This window comes from Papaver somniferum, chromosome 8 (genome assembly GCF_003573695.1).
Source record: "Papaver somniferum cultivar HN1 chromosome 8, ASM357369v1, whole genome shotgun sequence".
Classification (NCBI taxonomy): Eukaryota; Viridiplantae; Streptophyta; class Magnoliopsida; order Ranunculales; family Papaveraceae; genus Papaver; species Papaver somniferum.
The window spans coordinates 6,208,211-6,228,333 of record NC_039365.1 but is presented as its reverse complement, the minus strand read 5'-3'; the positions used below and the strand labels follow the sequence as shown (position 1 = coordinate 6,228,333).

General features: G+C 37.6%; 2 protein-coding genes across 2 annotated transcripts; both read right to left on the bottom strand.

The window, feature by feature from the left end:
- Positions 1-127: 127 nt before the first annotated feature.
- On the bottom strand, positions 128-2,142 carry LOC113301659 (short-chain dehydrogenase TIC 32, chloroplastic-like). Its single transcript, XM_026550445.1, has 8 exons — positions 1,981-2,142; positions 1,615-1,846; positions 1,377-1,453; positions 1,118-1,277; positions 964-1,042; positions 780-861; positions 582-631; positions 128-499 (listed from the first exon to the last, which is right to left on the bottom strand). The coding sequence occupies exons 1-8, from the start codon at positions 2,081-2,083 to the stop codon at positions 338-340; spliced, it is 945 nt and encodes a 314-aa protein (XP_026406230.1). The 5' UTR covers positions 2,084-2,142; the 3' UTR covers positions 128-337.
- A 1,223-nt stretch (positions 2,143-3,365) lies between these two features.
- On the bottom strand, positions 3,366-5,305 carry LOC113301658 (short-chain dehydrogenase TIC 32, chloroplastic-like). The gene is made up of 8 exons (XM_026550444.1): positions 5,083-5,305; positions 4,767-4,998; positions 4,598-4,674; positions 4,290-4,437; positions 4,130-4,208; positions 3,963-4,044; positions 3,833-3,879; positions 3,366-3,723 (listed from the first exon to the last, which is right to left on the bottom strand). The coding sequence occupies exons 1-8, from the start codon at positions 5,246-5,248 to the stop codon at positions 3,559-3,561; spliced, it is 996 nt and encodes a 331-aa protein (XP_026406229.1). The 5' UTR covers positions 5,249-5,305; the 3' UTR covers positions 3,366-3,558.
- Positions 5,306-20,123: the final 14,818 nt, after the last annotated feature.

The window sequence follows — 20,123 nt, the reverse complement described above, 5'->3', positions numbered from 1 at the left end:
GAAGTGAGTGCTCTACTTTTTCTTCTTTTAATGCATCCTTTTAATCATATCCTACTCATTTTCTTGTTTTTCCTAACCATTTCAGATTCTCTAAACAACATGTTTATTTTAATTATGGGGATGAATATTGAGTAATGATAAAACCTAATGCAAGGTGGTGCTGTAAAGAACTCCATTGCTTCTCTTTTACTACCTTTTAGGAAAACTAATAATTTATGACTGCAAATTCAATCTTGAGTATTGGTAATTTATATAGAACTGTTAAAAACCTCATCAAAGATAAGGTTTACAGCTATTGGGATGTTTATTGCCATCATGCATCAACTACAATTAATCTTCAGTTTTGGGTCATTTCCATACTGAAATCCCATAATTTTTTTGCTAGTAATATATCTCGAGCTTTAGAGTGTGATGTTGAGATATTGTTGTCAACAAAGTACTGTCCACTAATGCATTTCACATCGGGATGTAACGCGACATAACATGCTGTTGATGCCCCCTGCAGAAAACATAATAACCCTTAGAAAACAGTACTTACAAATAAGTCTCCAGACTCCAGAGAGTTGAAAAGATAAGTCAACCTGCTGAACATTTTTTGTAAAAAGTCTCCCAAGAATTGATAAGAATTTGCCTGCATTTGTTCAAAACAGCGAAAAACCTTTATATGAAACTATTTATGTCAACTCAAAATTAAGCCGAAGAATCAATCAACTGAAAAGCACTTAAAAGTTTGTGGGAGAAAGTTATGTCTTTTCTTTAGACAATGATGATGGCTTTACCGGTGTTAGGTGTATGCTGATAAATTGGGGTGACAATAGTTCCCGGATGAAGTGAATTTGCCGTAATATGAACCTCACCTTCCTGTTTATCAAACAATTTTCTTCGAAGAAATTAACCACCAAGTTCTAGCCGTTCAGAATGATGCGTTATTTTCAGTGAACAGAATCAACAGATGATGAGTACCTTGAGGCGTCTAGCGAGCTCGTTAGCATGCAATATATTTGCGAGTTTAGATTGTGTATATGACCACAAAATATGTCGCCTGTAAGGTAGATAAACGCTAAACAAGAATGCTAATATGAAATGTTAGTATATATATACAAAATATTCATATTACCCTGTTATTTTTTCATTGATGTTATCGAAGCGAATCCCTTCACCATATGATGACAACCAGTGTAATGCAGATGCAACATTTATAATTCTTCCTTCTATTTTGCTTTTACGCGCTGTGCTTTTCATGGTATCCAATAAAAGATTTGTCAAAAGAAAATGACCTGCAAAAACAAGATTAACATTTTACATCACTAATCTGAAGAGTAATCATTTTTTCTCAAGCGTCCAGTAATCATCATTTCAAATGGTGCTGGAAATACCTAAATGATTGGTTGCAAATACCAACTCTATATTGTCTTGGGAAAGCTTGAAATTGGTCGCAATTCCAGCATTGTTACTGAAACAACAAAGTTGATAAAAACATTCAACTTTGATAATACACCAATATAGCTAGCTATATATTTAATGCAGGCCGATTTCGCGAAAATGAGAAAAATTGCAAGTAGTGATGGAAAGTATGAGTATCTAGAGTTGCTCATATTGTTCACGTATTCTTACATAAGAATGTTGAGTGAGAGACCCGACGATTTGAATTCGTCTGCAAATTTTCTCACTGATGCCATGGAGCTGAGGTCTAATTCCATAACATCAACCTTAGCGTTATGGCTTTCTTTTATTATATCTTCTTTGACAGCTCTACCTGCTGTCACATTTCTGTCAGCAATGACAACATGAGCACCACGCAACGCAATCACACGTGCAACCTCGGCACCCATACCACTTGCTGCACCTGTAAATAAAAACTCAAACAAAGAGATGAGTGAATGCAAATTTTCTAACTGAAGAATACAAAGCGCGCAAATCATCAAGCTCGTATATGCTATCTAGCACATAATGGAGGTCTGTTTAACTTCAAAGTTTTACCAGTGATGATAGCAGTAAGACCAGTAGCGTCGATTCCATTAGTCACTTCCTCGGCTGTGTTAGAAAATGAGAATCCAGATGAACCTCTTCCAAACAACCACATTTCTTTTTTACCTCTAGGTGAAACCAAACTCCTCCGCTTTGTTGGGTCCTAAAGCTATTGAATCGTTCCCCGCAGTAGGCTCTCGCTGAAGCTGCGCTATATACACGGGAGAGGATTGCAGTTGAAAGGAGCATTGTTTGCATGATGACATCAAAATACAATGATCTATTGCACACTTACAGCCAGAAAACTACCAAACAAAAAAAGTGTGGATATCATAACCCCGCATCATTTCGGCAGCTTCGTACGTTAATAATATCAAAGGTGCAAAGGCTGTTTTTATATTCGGTTACATTTTTTTGAGCACCAGATTTTATCTTGCGATTTTAGTAAAACTAATTAATGTATAGCGCTCTGGAATGCCTTGATAATATGAAATGCAGAACTTTTTCTCTGGCCCAATTTCCTTTTTTAGTATATTAGAAACCCATAATAAAAGATTCAATATATAAAAAATCAATAATTATGAATAATATGAATTGTTTACAAAACCAAACTTGTACCTGATATGAATCTGGGTTGCTCAGATATTTCCACAATATGAAATTGTATTAGTTTCCCATTACCAGCCTCGTTATTATTACTACTCCATCTGTCCCAGTTTAATTGAAGGTTTATGTATATTTACACATTTTAAAAGAAATGATAGACTATTTTTATCCAAATATACTCCTTAATAAAAATATTTGAAACTCCTGGGTTTTTAATTGTATCTTATTCCACTGCAAGGACTAATCAGGAAAAACTTAGAAAAAGTTTTTCAGCAGTCTATTTTTGGACTAAAAATAGACTTTAAACCTTCAACTAAACTGGGACGGAGGGTTATTACTTTTTGGCATGAGCTTTTGTGTTCAGACTTATCTGGACTAATCCAGGAGAGAACCTACATAGGTAGAAGCAGCTCGAGAGACCCCCTCAGCTTCATAATTAGTACGATTACTACTGTTAAAGAAATTCTTTCCTCCAAATTCTTGCAATGAATGCTTAACAGCTAGAGACTATCCTCTATTAATTATTGCTAACAAGATCAATTGTTCATTGAGACGGTCATGGAAATGACCTAAATTAACTAAGCAAGAAACCTTATAGTTATAAAATAGGAATACATATATACTATCTACACCGAAATCAGCCGGCTGCATGCCGTTTGTCTCTACGGCATTTTGTAGCATAAATTAATTCCGAGACTGTGAGCCGGCAAGTATAATTCTTAGTACATATACTACATAGGCACCTATAAGGATTTTCAGTTTCATTTCTACATAATAATATATACCTCCTGTCATGCATAAGAAAAAACTAACAATTAACTCTGGTTTTTATGGGAGTTTATAAAGCTTAAACCGATGTTAAGTTTAAGTTTCAACTGAACTGATAAAATTCATTTGGAAATGGATGTCGAAAGCATGTTATCGATGTTATAACAACAAGTACACCCCCCTCGGGGCTTATTACATTATCACCATCATGCATTATCATTTATTGCGGACCAAATTCATGCTGAAGTCCCATAATTTCTTGGCTTCTTCTGTATCTTTAGCATTTCGGCTCTGTTTTGAGAAGTTGTTGTCCACAAAATACTTTCCGGTGATGCCTTTGAGATTCGGATGTAATGCGATGTAGCATGTTGTTGATGCCCCCTGTATAAGATGAAACTCAACCCATCAAACAATATTAGCAAATGAGTCAAGAAGAATTGTTTTGTTTCGATCTCAAAAACAAACAATCCAATATATGTATTTTCATCACCTGTTGAACATTTTTGAGAAACTTCCCAAGAAATGAATTAAATACAACTGCATTAAACCAAAAGGCGCACATCAAGTTAATATGCAGAACAGTTGAGCACTAATTACACAAACCTAAGCGATTATCTTACCCCTTAAATAGCAATGCTGATATATACCGGTCGTAATAACTCCTGGATGAAGTGAATTTGCCGTTATTTGCACCCCTTCTTCCTGCTCATTGAACAAACCACTAATGCTCAATGCAGTATTGCAGGTTAATTCTCTTTCTCTCTGAATGGGTCATACGTATACGTACCTTGAGGCGTCTTGCAAGCTCATTAGCGTGCAATATATTTGCGAGTTTGGATTGTGCGTATAACTGGAAGACATAGGACCTGTAAATTGAAGAAAAAATAAAGGTAAAATATCTGAAGTTTGAGTGAAGCTAAAATGTTGACAAAAGGAAATTTTATTACCCTGTGTCCTCATTAATTTTATCGAAACGAATTTTTTCCGCTATCCAGTGTAACGCAGATGAAACATTGACAACCCTTCCTTCTATGTTACTTTTACGTGCCGTAATCTTCATGGTTTCCAGCAGAAGCTCCGTCAATAGAAAATGACCTGCGAACCAAAATCCCATATATTAAAGATGAAACAATAAATTCAAAGCGTGTACAGTTATTTCATTGCTTATTAAGTTCAATTGGATTAATTAAATGTATATTTTGGGTGAATTTGTTAGCATAATATATGAGAATCATTACGAATTCTTGGCAAATACCGAGATGATTGGTTGCAAAAGTTAGCTCTATTTTGTCTTCGGAAAGCGTAAAGGAGATTGCAACTCCCGCATTGTTACTGCAATAATGAAAATGATAAATATCTCCTATCAGTAGTTTTCCAGACTAATCAGAGAAATGGGAAGTAGTATTATGCTTTTGTTTTCTTACATAAGAATGTTGAGGGGAAGATCCTTGGACTTGAATTCCGCAGCGAATTTTCTGACCGCAGCAATGGAGCTAAGGTCTAACTCCATGACATCAACTTTAGCATTAGGATTTTCTTTAACTATTGCATCTTTGACTGCTCTACCGGCTGTCATATTCCTGACTGCCATGACTACATGAACTCCACGTAATGAAAGAACACGTGCAGTCTCGGCACCAATTCCACTTGACGCACCTATAAATCATACATCCAATTCTTAAGCGACTAAACGACACAAATGATTAAAATCGAAGAAAATAACTTATTTTCAAGTTTTACCAGTGATAACAGCAGTTAGTCCAGTGGCGTCGATTCCATGTGTTACTTCCTCAGCTGTGTTGGAAGCTGAGTAACCAGATGGACCTCTGAATCTACTCAACAACCGCCACATTGATCTTCTCTTTTTTCTGCTTCCTGGAATGAAATTTGAAGAGAACTCAATCATACAAACATTAAAACAGTACTAAAAATACTGATTGTACGTCGTGTTCCTAAAGGAAGGGACATCTCAGAAGCTGATGTATATGGCTGAGATTAAGGGAGTTCTGCTTGCATGACCAACATCATAAAGGGATGAATAACTGGAATTTTGTTACTTATTTACTATTAAAAATTATTAAACAGCAAAGGTATGCATACTTCAACACGGCATTAGCAAAAGCTGAATTTTTGATGCGAAAATGACTACCATTTTGAGAACCATGGGGCAATTTTATTTTTATGATAGGATATTCACGAAAAACAAGGAATGACAAGTGCCCTATCTGCATTCCGCATGACAGAACCAAAAAGTTGACTATTAGAGCATCTCCAATGTTAGGGGTCAAGGTCATCCTATGTGGAGGTCTTATTAATGTCTTTTGGTTATGGGTTATTTACTGTATGACAAAAAATAATAAAGAGAAAGACTCTCTGCCTAAATTCAATTTCCAATCCCCAGGGTCTTATCTTACACTTTTTGTCTAAATTTAGAGACAAGAGATGATGTGGACTTAAGACCCAGTGTAATGAAGAAAGTCTTATTTAGACTTTCTCCTTTACCCCCACTTGGTCCCCACATGGACATGTCATCTCCTTTTATGACCTTCATCCTAGTGTTGGAGATGAAAGTTGGTAGAAAAAGTCTTAGATCCTATGTTTCATATCAATTTAAGACCTTGACCCCTAGCATTGGAGATGCTCAACCTACTTCAATATGAAACCTACAGTGCAAGTGTCTCAAAATCCCCAACCAAATATCACCCCGAAGGCAACTAAATTGGCGGGAGTTTCATTTTTCTCTTCCCCTCTCTCTGAAAACTTCTAGGGCAAGCTTTTGCTTCATGGCGGGGATCGCGACAACTATATTGAGATTATTAGTCCTACATTGTCTGGGAAATATAAGATCTTTCGGTTTATAATCTTTAGGACCTCTCCACTCATTGCGAATTGATTTGAGTTGGATGTCCATATTCTAACATGGTATCAGAGCATGTCATTTGAAGGTTAGTATCGGATCTCTCAATCTCTCTCTGGTGCTGTTTTCTGTGAGTTTATTTTTGATTATACAAAATTGGACCAAGTAATAAAAGGAAGTGTACTCCAAAGGCTCTCGGAAATCTTAAAAATGTTGATCTCAGTTTGATAGAGGTAGAAAATTCCCCATGTGGTCAAGAACTGGGTCGAGCAATATGAAAAGAACCCTAAATCTGCTATGGTAGAATTGCTTATGATGCTTTTCGAAGTAATAGCTTTATATATATATATATATATCTGATGAGATGCATAATATTAATAAATTTCAAAATACTGGATTATTTCACAGTCCATTTGCCTTCTCTTGCTTGCATATAAGTGTTATTAATAAGGTTGTTGATTAACAGGTTTGTGGAGTTAAATATCCTCTCATTGAGAAAGTGTTGTAAATATTAGGGCATGGAATAGAAACGATCATGGTTTGAGGACGTGTAATCACTTTCCTCAAAACGTTATTTGCTCCCACTCGCTAAGAGTTTGTTGCAGGATCAAATGCAAACTGTTTCCCATGATACAATCTAGCCTTTGCGTGATCGACGATCAACAATAATCGACAAATCACTCTTGAACTCTAACCGGTATTTTCCACTCATTTAGGAAAGAGGGAGAAGATAATTAGAATACTACCTCCAAGTATTGCTTGAACATCTTTTTTATAGATTTCAAAGAGAACAAATACGTCTCTTCAAAATCTAAACCAGGAGACATATCTCTTTCGACATCAAGTCACTCCTTATGGACATGTCTCTTCAAGCCCATAAACGAAGCATCCATATATCACTTATGTCTTTTCAAACCAAAACAGTAACGTACTGTTTATTCCCCTCTATCTCTTCTCTTGCAGGTTACAAATTAACCCAACTATATAATTAATCTACCCTAATTGAATATTGATCAGATATTCAACAATCCCTCACTAGATTAAATAAACAAATCAAACGAGTAATGTGATGATTCTATGCGTACACAAAGGTGTCACGAAGATTAAACTTTTGCTTACTGTAAACGTTTCAAAGTTATGTCCAAGTTGATGGTTGCCTTGGCATTAAACCTCTACTCCTATGTGACACAACCAGAAACATCATACACATAGAATCATCGATACCTTTAATGAGTTCGATATTCGCTTTGCACTATTATGCCCTTGTGCTTTTCTGGTTTTGTTGTTTGTTTTGGGTGATTAAAAGAGGTCTTTATGATGATTTTTGTTAATGGAGAAGTGGGAACTTGATAAGTTCTTTTCACTTTCGGTTTTTTCATTATCTTAAAAGATGATTATTGTTTATCTTTCTTTACTTGGTCAATATAAGACCCAAGCAAAGAGTTTCATGTGGACATCTCTTGTCCATACAACTTATACTACTTTCTTAAAAAAAAAAAAAAAAAAAGAGATAAATTTATTCATCATCAACAGAAAGGAGTTTACAAACATTATATGGAAGCCTGGCAACAAGCTGGGCTCGAAACCCTTTTTGGATAACAACACCTATCCTATGAAAAATGAAATCTCCAACAGAAACATTCTCATCATGGCTGGACATATAATTTCGTAGCCATTTTAGGAACTCTACAATATCACTCCCTAACCCACCCAAGGTAGTAAAGGCAAGAACATCAAACCCCAGCCTCTGACTTGTACATTTCTCAAGGCACTTGGCCCTTTTCTTTAAAACCGCGTTTTCAATTGCCCGTATGAGAACAAAATTACGCTCCAGACACCCGTGAAGTGGGAAACACCCGTAACATCCAAGCACATGTCATGACCATTGTCCCACCCATATACAAGGATATCTGCGGGACGTAAGGATACTCCATTGTCAGCGAGGAGCCCCAAATCCACTTCTTTCCTGGCTGGAACACACGCTCGATAACAAATTTCCTCATAAGTATCACGGACAAGATCATGCATGTATTTGATCCCTACTCCCTTATTGCAGTGCAAGGCAAGATCCCCAAATATATCCATACCTTTGCCACAGCTAGTGCAAAAATCTCCATCCTCAAAAAGTGGAATCCCAAGTCTATACTGTAAAACAACACGAAACTATCTTGCACCAATTGTTTGATTAAGCCCATCAATAGGAATCTCCATCAAGTAATCATGAGCATGCTTGACTCTATTACTCTGCCAAAAAGCTGAATCACGCGCAGTCATAACAAACTGGGTGGACATATTTCTCTTCACCGCATCAAAATATTTGATTGCCAAGGAGCTCATAGAGTGGGGGCAATATCATCAATGCACAATGAAGAATCATTAATACCACATACCTGTTTGTAGAGGGCTAGGGCGTGCTCAAAACTGGGGCTTGGACCAGGCACCTTTGCATTTCTCAAAATGTTAACCTGTTGAGATCTATTCTGAAAGAAAGAAGCCAAATAGCAGTACTGCATCGTGTCCTCCATAGTGTACACACCCAAACCTCCATACTTGAGGGGGAGCGTAGCAAACCTCTGCTGCAAAATACCAAAGCCCGGCCCATCTCTAGTAACCAACAACCTAAGGTACTGCTTAAGGTAATCTTTAAAGACCACATGTGATTCTTCCAAATACTCAGGCTTAGTAGTATACATGACGAAATACAACCTAGAGACACTGGAACAGTTTCTCAGCAGAAGTAACTCCACCTGAGGATCCTTCAGTTTCTGTAGAGCTTCCATCAAAGCAATAGTCTTATTGACTCTCCAAATCACCAAATCTCTGCAAAACTGAGGATCCAAACTAACCGGTCCACCCAATAACTTAACACCAATAGGAGGCCGGAGGATTCCAGGAGGAAAAACTCCCCTAGATAGGCTTCTTCTATCAACGGAATGCCAAAAAAGCTCTGTTTTAGAGACGTTGAGGTTTAGGCCCAGAGAAGCCCCATCTAGCTTAATAATGTCCAAGGCTTTGGAAACCATAAGCGTATCCGCAAACAATAGTCCCATCATCTAAATACCAAGCCTGGAGATCCAAAGTGCAAAGTTCTGCAATTTTGCGGATAAGGGGGTGTAAAGTCAGAGAAAATAACATGGGCCCGAGCGGGTCCCCCTATTGTACACCCTGCGCTGTCAAAAGAGTCTTATCCATATAATAAAGTCGAGCAGGGGCTGCGTAACAGAATTCTACCCACCTAGAAATCGAAGAACAATGCTGCCTAACCTCATTAATCATAGCAGATCGACTCAACAGGTTAAAAGCATCAGAGAAATCCACCAGGAGCATAGATGCAGATGTAAATGCACTTTTCTCTTCCATAAGTCTGTTAACGGCGTGAAGAATGGCCTCGCCTCCACAGGGAACCCCCACCCCAAACTGATAATCACTAAGGTAGCCCTCCAACTCCTTACCTACGTGGTAAGCAGCAATTTTAGAAACCAGGCGCCTCCAAATAGTACCAACAGCAATCGGACGAATACTACCATATGGCTTGAGCAGGGGAGTGAGAGGTGCAGAAGCTATGAACTCACCCAAAACCGATGGGCATCCCCCAGCAAGCCAAATATTCACAAGGTCCATAATACAAGTAACGAGCTCACCCAACACAGCAGCAGTAGAACCAGTCAAGGCATCAACCAAATGTTGGGCCCTAAGGCCATCTCTTCCACACGAGGTACCTTTGTGGAAGCTTCTCATCTTATTCAGAACCAAGTATTTAGAGGCAATGAAAGGTGCTTGTGCTATGGGCGTATTAGGTATCATAGGAGGCGCAGCATAAGGATGCTTGTCTTGAAGCTCTTGCAAGGTACCTGTATTAGGGGGGCTACACCACTGGAAGTCAAGGTACGAATCGCGACCGTATATAAACCATAGCTCAGTTTCTTACGGGACAACCTAATGTTGGTCTTCTATTGTTCTTCCGCAGACTTACCATGAACTTCTTTCTTCTTACCCTTCCGCCTCAGTTCTTGTAGAGTCGTTGTTTCCTTTATGGCACGATAAGTCAAGGCAGCACAACCATCGATTTCAGACTATTCTTTCAGAGCTAAAAGAATCACAACAGTATGTAGTTTATTTCGGGTGCCTGAGCGTTCCTCGGTGCTGCATTGGGGGACATACAAGCGCAATGTACAGATAGGGAACCACAACACCTGAATCCAACGGGACATGTCAGAGGGATTACACAAAACATTCTGTATCGCAACAGTGAAGGTCCGAGCAAACTGTAGCTTACACTTGGCGGGAACACTGGATACATTGGGAATTTGTCATTGTAAAGCTTTGTCTAGTAATTCCAAAGTGACGGGAGCCACAACAGCCAAACCATCATCTCCAGTCGAAGTAGAAGCAGGGCACCCTGCAGGTACAACATCAGGGCATTTAACTCCGTGGATAAGAAAGTCGACAGTCCTACCCCTAAGAGGCGACTGCGTGGGCTCGCCATTGTGCAACTTGCAAGCTTTGCTCCAAGCGTGTATGTGCATACAAGGGAAACACAACCACATATGCACACCCCTCAAAAAACTCTCCCAAGCCCTGTAGACCCCATTATCACCACTAATACGAGCGCGACATCTCTCCTTTGCTTCAACAGTAGCATAGTGTTTGTCTCGCATGTGTGTAAGCAAGTATCCTTTCATGTATCCCCTACCTCCTTTCCCGTTCTTGCAGCCGTCAAAACCAGCAAAGGGACACCGGTGAAGCTCTCCATTATCATCAGATAAAGCAACAGTTGAGTTAGAAACCTTACCAGGAGAACTCGGAAAAACTGGTGCTGCAGACGGTTGAACATCAGCATCAAATTTTGCAGCAGCAGGAGATGCAAACGTTGAATAAGTAGCTGCAGTAGAACACCGTATAGAGGCAGCAGCTGGAGGTGCATAAGATTGAAAACCAGGGCTCGAAAACGTTGAATCAGCAGCTACAAGGCACAAAGTAGCTGCAGAAAAACACGATACAGAGGCAGCAGCTGGAGGTGCAGAAGATTGAAAACCAGGGCTCAAAATCATTGAATCAGCATCTATATGGGAAACCGATGCAAGGGAGTGATGTGCAGACGACATTGGATGAATTAACTATTTATTAATTCCAAATAAAAGAACCAAATTACAACTCAAAACTTAAAGGAAGATTCTAATCTACTCAAGTACAAAAGACATCCTCAAAATTTTAAAAGAAAAAACTAGCAGAATCTGTATATGCACAATTGGGCTTTTCTATTCTGGGTAAAAAATTAGGCCTGCCATATTGAAATTTCCTTTCACCAGCTGATAATTTAGCTCCTCTCTTAGCCACAGTATCTGCAGAGAAATTGATTTCTCTGAAACAGTGGTCAAGCTGAATGATAGATATCTTGGACTTTGCCTTCCTCCATCTGGATTTTAAGAACCAAGGAAGCTTACCTGCTTCAAAATCTTGCAGTAATGTTTTGGAATCAGATCTAATGACAATCTTTGTTAATCCCCACTCCATTGCTAACTCAGCTGCACATAACACTGCATAATTTTCTGCTATGTAATTTGTTGCAACTCCAATGCCACCACACAGAGTGCCAATTACCTGAAAAAATTCATCTATGTTCACTACTCTAAAACCATCCATTCCTAGATTTCCAAAAGATGAACCATCACAGCAAAAATGAATATAACCTGCAGTTGGAGGAGTCCAAAAACAAACCTTGATGCACTGGTATTTTGATGTCTTTTTCCCCAAATTAAAAAAACTTATTATGTTGTCATCATATATTTGATTCCATTTGTGTACTCTCATTCTCATACTTCCTTCTTGAACAAATTTCAGTACTCTCCTTTTAATACTTTGAGTATCTGTCTTTATCTCTTCAAAATATTTCTTATTCATTTGGAACCAAATCTCTTTAATTATGACACAGGAGGCAGTAATCCATATTTCCCGAATGAGTGAACTCTTATGCATTGTACTTCTCCAAACATCTTCAAAGGATTAGGAGATTTAAAATTGAACACACAAGAAATCCATTCCCATATTTCAACACTGACAGCACATTCCCAAAGTAAGTGTTGCATGCTGTCATGTGCCTTCTCACACACAGAGCACCTAGATTTAAGCTCATATCCTTTTCTTAACATTATAGCATCATCAATATATACTCCTTGTATCAACTTCCAAATATTACTTGCAACACTTGGATGTAAAAAGTTATTCCATACATACCTTGACCAATGCTTTTTGGGTTCTTTCTGTCTGAGCTTATTTGTTGCAGCTGTCATTGTAAATTTGCCCTTTATATATATCCATTCCAAATGATTTCATCTTGATCCCCATATACTTATGGCATATTTTGTCTCAATAAAGCTATTTGAATTTCCTTGGAATCAACCATGAGCTTTCTTTTAATATGTCTGCTAGTTTCATGTTTTTGTTATCTAAGAAATATTGAGAGGATCCCATTTTATCTACTAGTGGACTGTTACGAATCCAAATATCATACCAGACTGAGATATCCTTACCATTTCCTATGTTCCATCTTATATCTTCCTTCAGAGCGTCCAATGCCCATTTAAGACCTGGCCACACAGATGATAATTGCAACTTTGTACTCCACTGCCCATTTTTATCAATATATTTTGCTTTAAAGAAAGCTTCCCCAATATTCATTTGAGTTCAGGATTTATTCACATCATTTTCATTAATAAGAGCAACTGCAGTGGACGACCAAACCTATAATTATGGTCCAGGGACGAGACGCAGCGGGACGGAGTAAAGATTAAAAGCTGGACCATAACCAAATTCCGGACCATATTTGGTATGGGACCAAGACCAAAACTATATATAGTGGAGCGGATGTATAATCACCGTTTGTTATCGGGCGTGCATATAAACTACGCCTGTTGTGAAACGTACGTAAAGACACCGCCCCACAAAGAGACGTGTATATAATTTACGCCTGAATGAGGCGTTGCTGAAATGTTCGCCCGATGGGACGTTGGTAAAGTTTACGCCCCACGCCAGGCGTTCATAAACTTTACGCCCCAATGAGACAAAGATTATATCAACGCCCCAGCCCGGCGTTGTCGAGCGGAATTAATAGCTCCGCCCCATTTAAAGCTTTAGAAAATTTTAAAACGTTATTAGACAAATTTGTTTTTGAAATTTTTTTATACCGTTGGTAATTCGAACGTTGAAGAAAATCGAACGTTGAAGAAAATCAAACGTTGGGTAATTTGGAACGTTGAAAAGTTTGGAAGACATTTTCGAACGTTGGAAATTTACTGAGGAAACACCTATATATACACATGAAAGGGTGTAACATTTTCCCACAACTAATACTTCAAACTATCTATCACACCAATAAGAAGAAATATTATTTCTGCTTTCAAATCATTTGGAAATTTTTCTGCGTTTCGCTTACAATGGCACCAAGAACAGCAAGAGGTCCAAATTTTACGACAATTGAAGATGTAACAATGTGTAAAATTCATTTATCTATATCTCAAGATCCTAGTGTTGGAGCTGATCAATCAGAGGCGACGCTGTGGACTCGTATCAAGGATGATATTGAACTTCATTTATCTAATAATCCAGAGCGGTCTTGGAGTTCCTGGCAAAAACGATATCAGGGAATAAGTAAAGATGTGGCGTTATTTTCGGCAAAAGAGGCAGAAGTGGAAGGTGAATATCATACTGGATGGGGTCCTGAAAAGAAGGTAATCATTCTTGATTTTTTGAACAATTATTTTCTAATATTTAATAAGCGCCCATGTACTTAAGTGTTTTTAAAAACATTAACAGCTTGAAGAAGTGAACAAGCGTTTCAAGGAATGCAACGATGGGAAAAAATTTAAGTACGAAGAGTGCTATCCAATTGTGTTAGAAAATATAAAATATAATCGGCGATCGACTTTTGTATTCGATACGACTCACGATTTGGACACTTATGAGAATAACGAGGAAGATGAGGAAGGACCGCAAACAACAACCCAAGGAGAGACTTGTAACGACACAGATGGGGGAGACATAGAGAACACATATCTCCGTAAGATGGGGAAAAAAGCAGCAAAAAGATTGAAGAAAACAGGGAGAGAGAGATCCAGACACCAAGAGGAATTGATGGGAATAATTATTAAAGAACAAAAAAATTTCAATACTCATTACCAAGCACAATCAAGATTCAAGATGGAAGAAAGAGCAGCAGAGTTTGCAGCAAAACAAGCTGAACATGCGGCAAAAATAGCCAAGCAAGCTGAAGACGAAGAATTTCGCATCATTATGATGGATCTTGAAAAAATGGAACCTGTACAACAAGAGTACTTCCAACTTCGCAGGGCGGACATAGTTCGGAATAAAAGAAACCAATCTTAACACAAAGGCGGAATAGTTCAAACCTTACTTATTTCTCCTATTTAGTGATTAGTAGTATTATTAGTATTATTATGTTTTAATATTTCTTTTATCTGAACAATTAGCCGTATTATTATGTAATTTTTGGATTTTAAGTTTACTTCCGTTGATTTTAATTAAATTTCTATTTTTTTGAAACATACGACCTTAATTAAAACTTGAGGATGGTTACATACAAAGAGATAATAGAACGTACAACAAAATCATTTGTCCAAAGTTAATTATTTTATTATTATCCAAAGTTAACATACAAAGGAAATGACAAACGACAATTTTTAATTCCCATATTCTACCCATATATGTTCGATCAAGTCATCACGCAAGCGAATATGTGCATCTTTGTTACGCATTGCACGTCGGCGTTGCTCAGCTCTAATTTGGGAAAACTCGTCACTATTGCCTCTTAATATATTAACCGGTGCTGCGTTGCTACGTTGTTCATAAACATGTGGCCAGTCACCGGGTAGACGCTCATCCTCGACTATCATATTATGTAAGATAATACAGGTTTTCATGATATAGGCAAGCACATCTGGATTCCACATTCTTGCAGGTTGTTTGATGATTCCAAATTGTTGTTGAAGTACACCAAATCCCCGTTCAACATCTTTTCTTGCACCCTCTTGCATCGATGAAAATATTTCCTTTTTCCAACAGGATGTTTAATGGCCATAATAATAGTAGGAATCTCTGGGTATATGCCATCACCTAGATAATACGGCATATCATATGAATGTCCGTTCACCTCATAGCTCACCGGCGGTGCTTTTCCTGTTACAAGACTTCGAAAAACATATGAACGGTTCATAACATTAATATCGTTGTTAGAGCCGGGCATACCAAAAAAACATGCCAAAACCATAGGTCATACGACACCACTGCCTCCAACACGATACTTTCGCTCCCTTTATACGCGGTGTAAGCCCCGGATTCTGCCGATGGACATTTATCCCATTTCCAATGCATGCAATCTAGACTACCCAGCATCCCAGGAAATCCCCGGTCTTTGTTTTGCTTGAGCAACAGTTCAATATCACCATCCATTGGTTCACGCAAATATTCTTTCCCATACACATTTACAATCGTCTTATAGAACCTACGAGTAGCTTCTAGCACAGTGGTTTCTCTTATGCGTAAGTACTCGTCTATCGCATCTGCCGCACATCCGTAAGCTAACATTCGTACTACTGCTGTAACTATTTGATGAGGTTTAATCCTAGAACTCCACAAGCATCGGGATTTTGAACAAAATATCTGTCTGCATTGGTAACACCTTCCACTATTCGGTTAAACAATTGTCGACGCATTCTAAATCTTCTGCGAAAAACATTGGGTGGTTGGTTTGGGTACGGAGAAAAATAGTCGTTCCATAGAAGTTCAACCCCTGACTCACGATCTCTTGGTATTTTGATACGAGTTTGAGGCCATTTTGAATTTGTAATAAGGACTCCCAAACTAACGGCCATGTTATTTTGCATAATTGCTATTGCATCATCATCCGAGGAATAAAAACTACTGTTAGAAGAAGAAGATGAAGAAGAAACAGAAGAGCAATAATGAGCGGTTTTCTCATAGTTTTCCATTACTATATGAAGCAGAAGAGAGGTATTGTTATTCATATATTGAGTGATCAGATCTTTAATTTATAACCCATTTTCAAGAGCATTAAAGTGACAGCAGAAGAGAGGTACTGATTTCCAAAAAAGATAAAGTGTTTTCCAAAAAAGATAAAGTGTTTGTCAGTGACCTGATATGACTATACAATAAGAATGGACGGTGAAAATCCTATACACACTGACTACTCGCTCAAACTTCAGAGGACTACTAAAATGACATCAAACAGAGTAGACTTGAAATGACTAGTCGCTGAAAGAATAGATAAGCATCTAACTATCAGTAGGTCTAGTATGACTACACAAAAAGATAAGAAAAGATAACACCAAAGACAGGTCATCTAAATAGTCATAATAAATTAACCATTCTTATTATCAGTATCCGAAGTCGACGATCTTGGTGCCATAAAAGGCATGTGCGTTCTCGGAGTGGTATTGACTGAGGACATTGTTGAAGGTGATCCTAGATTCATAGCACTCCAAACTTGTGGTGGCATTGTTTGGGAAAAGGAACCGTATCCAAGGGGAGGTTGGACAGTGTGCGGAATACGGAAAAGAGATAGTTGTTGCTGCAAATCAACGTTCGCATTATTTAGCCTTTGTATTTCTGCTTCTTTCGACATAATAACGTCCATCCTCTCCTTCGTTTGTTTTAATGTAAAATCGCGAAATTGTTGATTAAAATCAGCATTTTCTTGAAATAATGTGTAAGCTTCGTGCTGTGAAGAAAAAATAAAATACATAAGTACAAATATACAATAAAAAATCGAACGTACAACAAAAAGTCGAAAGTACACTTACGTGGGATAATAGATATGGAGGAGGGATATATACATGTTCAGCAGGTTGTTCAATTGGTTTCGTATACAAGTCACTGACATACCCATATGTATGGGCTTCCCAAATAGGATGAGTCACATAATCTTTGTAATTGGTTACCATTCTCCAGTATTGTAAATATATATCATAATCTTTAACAACTTTCACTATCTCTGTTGCATCGACCAAACCTTCTTTTTTTAGGCATTCAGCTTGAATATTGCCGATATCCCCTATAACTGTGTGTGGTCTTATAGGAACAGGGAAAGTACAATGGTTTTGCCTCCAACACCTTTCACCAAGATACATGTTGTGCTGTACAGTTAAAAAGGGAATAAGAATTTAGTAAGTATGTTATATAGAAACAAAACCATTAAAAAAAAAGGTACTTGGCATTTAACAACAATTATTGAATAAAATTTAATTATTAACTCACAATGCCCATGTAAGAAAATATATATCTCGAGTCTGATAGCCGCGTAGCCGTGCATCCCATATCAGATGCAAGAACTTCTCTGTATGATTCCCATGGGCGCCATGTCACTTGTTCAGCAGTAAGCTTACTCAGTAAATCCCTACAGCGAAAAATATCATTTGTATTCTTCGGTACATTCCATTTAGAAGATACATGCCATTTTTGTTCTGTACTCGCCTCTGGGATTTCTGGTCGACATATGCCCAGGTATTCATACCCCCAAAACTACTCCATCAAAATAATTAGCCAATTCAATAACTTAGCAACAAAATAAACAATGAAAGGACAAATATACTAGATTAAATGAATACCTCTAATACTTGGAATGGACCACATAGTGCCTTCTGTCTCCTCCCAGATAAACGGAGTGCCGCATACAATTTCGAAAACGCGGCACCACCCCAGTCATACGTGGATACTACATCAATATTTTCAAAAGCATCTAACCATCCAGCATCAATATAGGTCTTTGCATTAGAAAAGAAAAAATGTCCCAAAACATACATGAAAAAGGCAATTGCTACTCTATGAGCAAGGGTTCTATCATTTTCAGCCGCAACCAACTTGTCTTCGAAGAAATATGACCTTAAATAATTAATTATAATTGAATTTGAAACCCACGACGGTGCTTTTGGACTGAACGTGACATCTTGGATATCCGGAAAGATATGCTCACGAACATGTTCAAATTGGTACTTCCCCGAATCATAAGGAACATCAGGCCCATCACCGATACTCAGTCCAGTCAACATGAGCCAATCTATGGGGGTGAATCCCATCTCACCAAATGGGAAGTGAAAAGTGTTTGTTGTATCCCAAAACCACTCAGCAATATAATCAACCATTGAATGGTTGGTTTCGCTACATTGTATGTTCAGTAAATTTTGCCATCCCGCTTTTTCAATAATATATTTAGCTCTAGGACAGTGTTGTGAAATAGTTTGATAGGGATGAATTACCGATGCCAGAGATCCACGATGTTGATACTTCAATTTGTGCTCCCCTGTAAATGTGATGTCCATAGTAGCGTGCGGTTTATCATCTTGCAGTATAGGAAACCTCCCTAACCGGGGAATATCAACCTCCTTAATTTTACCAGTAGTGATTAAGTTATAATCCTCTTCGGCTACAAATTTTTGTTTCTTGTTCGTCTTCATGCGACCATTGAACCGCGCTGTGAATTTGTTCAACATCTATGCACACACAAGATAGATGCAATTACATTATTAAAAGACCAACCCGCGCCATTTCATATTTTTATTAGTCCAACACCATTTATATTCCAAATACTATAAATCCTTAACACAAACTATATCAATTCCAAATTCTATAATTCTATGAACACAAATTAAATCGTCACCGATGCATTTTGAAAATCATTACAACATTCCACAACCCAATTTAATCACTTCAAGATTCCATAAAAATCACTAAAAAATCAATTACATACATATAAATTAGCTCTTCTACATATGTAACACACAAAATGTACATAACTACAATTTTTGGCATAACCACGTGAATTGTAAAAACACATATTCATCTATATAACCCACAAATTAAGTGTTGTACATATTTGACAAAATTTCATAAAATCTTTTAGCCTATTCACATGAACATCAAAAATAAACCAAAAAACAACTAAAATTAATCACCTCAAAATTCAATAAAAAACAATACAAATTCAATTATTTTTAACCATATTCACATATGTACAAATCATCTCTTCTACATATATAACACACATAATCTACATAACTACCAATTTTTACAGTAGCCAAAAATTTTAAATCTATTCCACCCATAAATTAGATCTTCTATAACTATTTTAAAATTTCTTTTAACCAAATTTACATAAGCATCAAATATGGTTTTTTTCACATACATATTAATCTCTAAAATCATAAAACACACATACCCAATTATATTTAATCAATTTCATATTCATATTTGTTCGTTAAAACCCAATTTTATATAAACTAATTTTAACAAATAAAACCCTAAATAAATTATACAACAATATGGATAAAACAAAAGAGATTAAGAAAAACGAAACATACCTATTTTCTAACCGGGATTCATCAAGTATCTCGTTTTTTTTTTTTTCTCTTTTCCTGCTAGTTACTGTGATGTGTTGTGTTTGTGGGCGGTAGAAACAAAGAGGAGGTAGAAAAGAAAAGAAGAAGACGGAGAAGATTAGGGTAAAGGCCAAGTGAACACGTGGGCTATACGTGGTGGTTTCTCTTTGTCTGGGCTTTAATGCCACACGTGCTCGATACGTGTGTTAATACAAGTCGAACACTATACGTACGCCTGACAAGAGGCGTTGATTATACGTTCGCCTGAATGAGGCGTTGATTATAAGTTCGCCTGAATGAGGTATTGATTATACGTACGCTTGAGAGAGGCGTTGATTATACGTACGCCTGAATAAGGCGTTGATTATACGTCCTCCTGAATGAGGCGCTGATTATACGTCCGCCTGGATGAGGCATTGATTATACGTACGCCTGAGAGAGGCGTTGATTATAAGTACGCCTGAATGAGGCGTTGATTTACCCGTCCGCCACACCAGGCGTAGATTATACCTACGTCC

Excerpts from the sequence above, each read along its gene's own strand:
- LOC113301659 (XM_026550445.1), bottom strand. The coding sequence starts at position 2,083 with ATGTGGTTGTTTGGAAGAGGTTCATCTGGATTCTCATTTTCTAACACA. Across the intron at positions 1,847-1,980 it reads TCTTACTGCTATCATCACTG|GTGCAGCAAGTGGTATGGGT; the intron begins GTAAAACTTTGA and ends TTTTATTTACAG. Across the intron at positions 862-963 it reads AGCTCGCTAGACGCCTCAAG|GAAGGTGAGGTTCATATTAC; the intron begins GTACTCATCATC and ends TTTGATAAACAG.
- LOC113301658 (XM_026550444.1), bottom strand. The coding sequence starts at position 5,248 with ATGATTGAGTTCTCTTCAAATTTCATTCCAGGAAGCAGAAAAAAGAGA. Across the intron at positions 4,438-4,597 it reads TTTTGCAACCAATCATCTCG|GTCATTTTCTATTGACGGAG; the intron begins GTATTTGCCAAG and ends TTTGGTTCGCAG. Across the intron at positions 4,209-4,289 it reads AAAATTAATGAGGACACAGG|GTCCTATGTCTTCCAGTTAT; the intron begins GTAATAAAATTT and ends TTCAATTTACAG.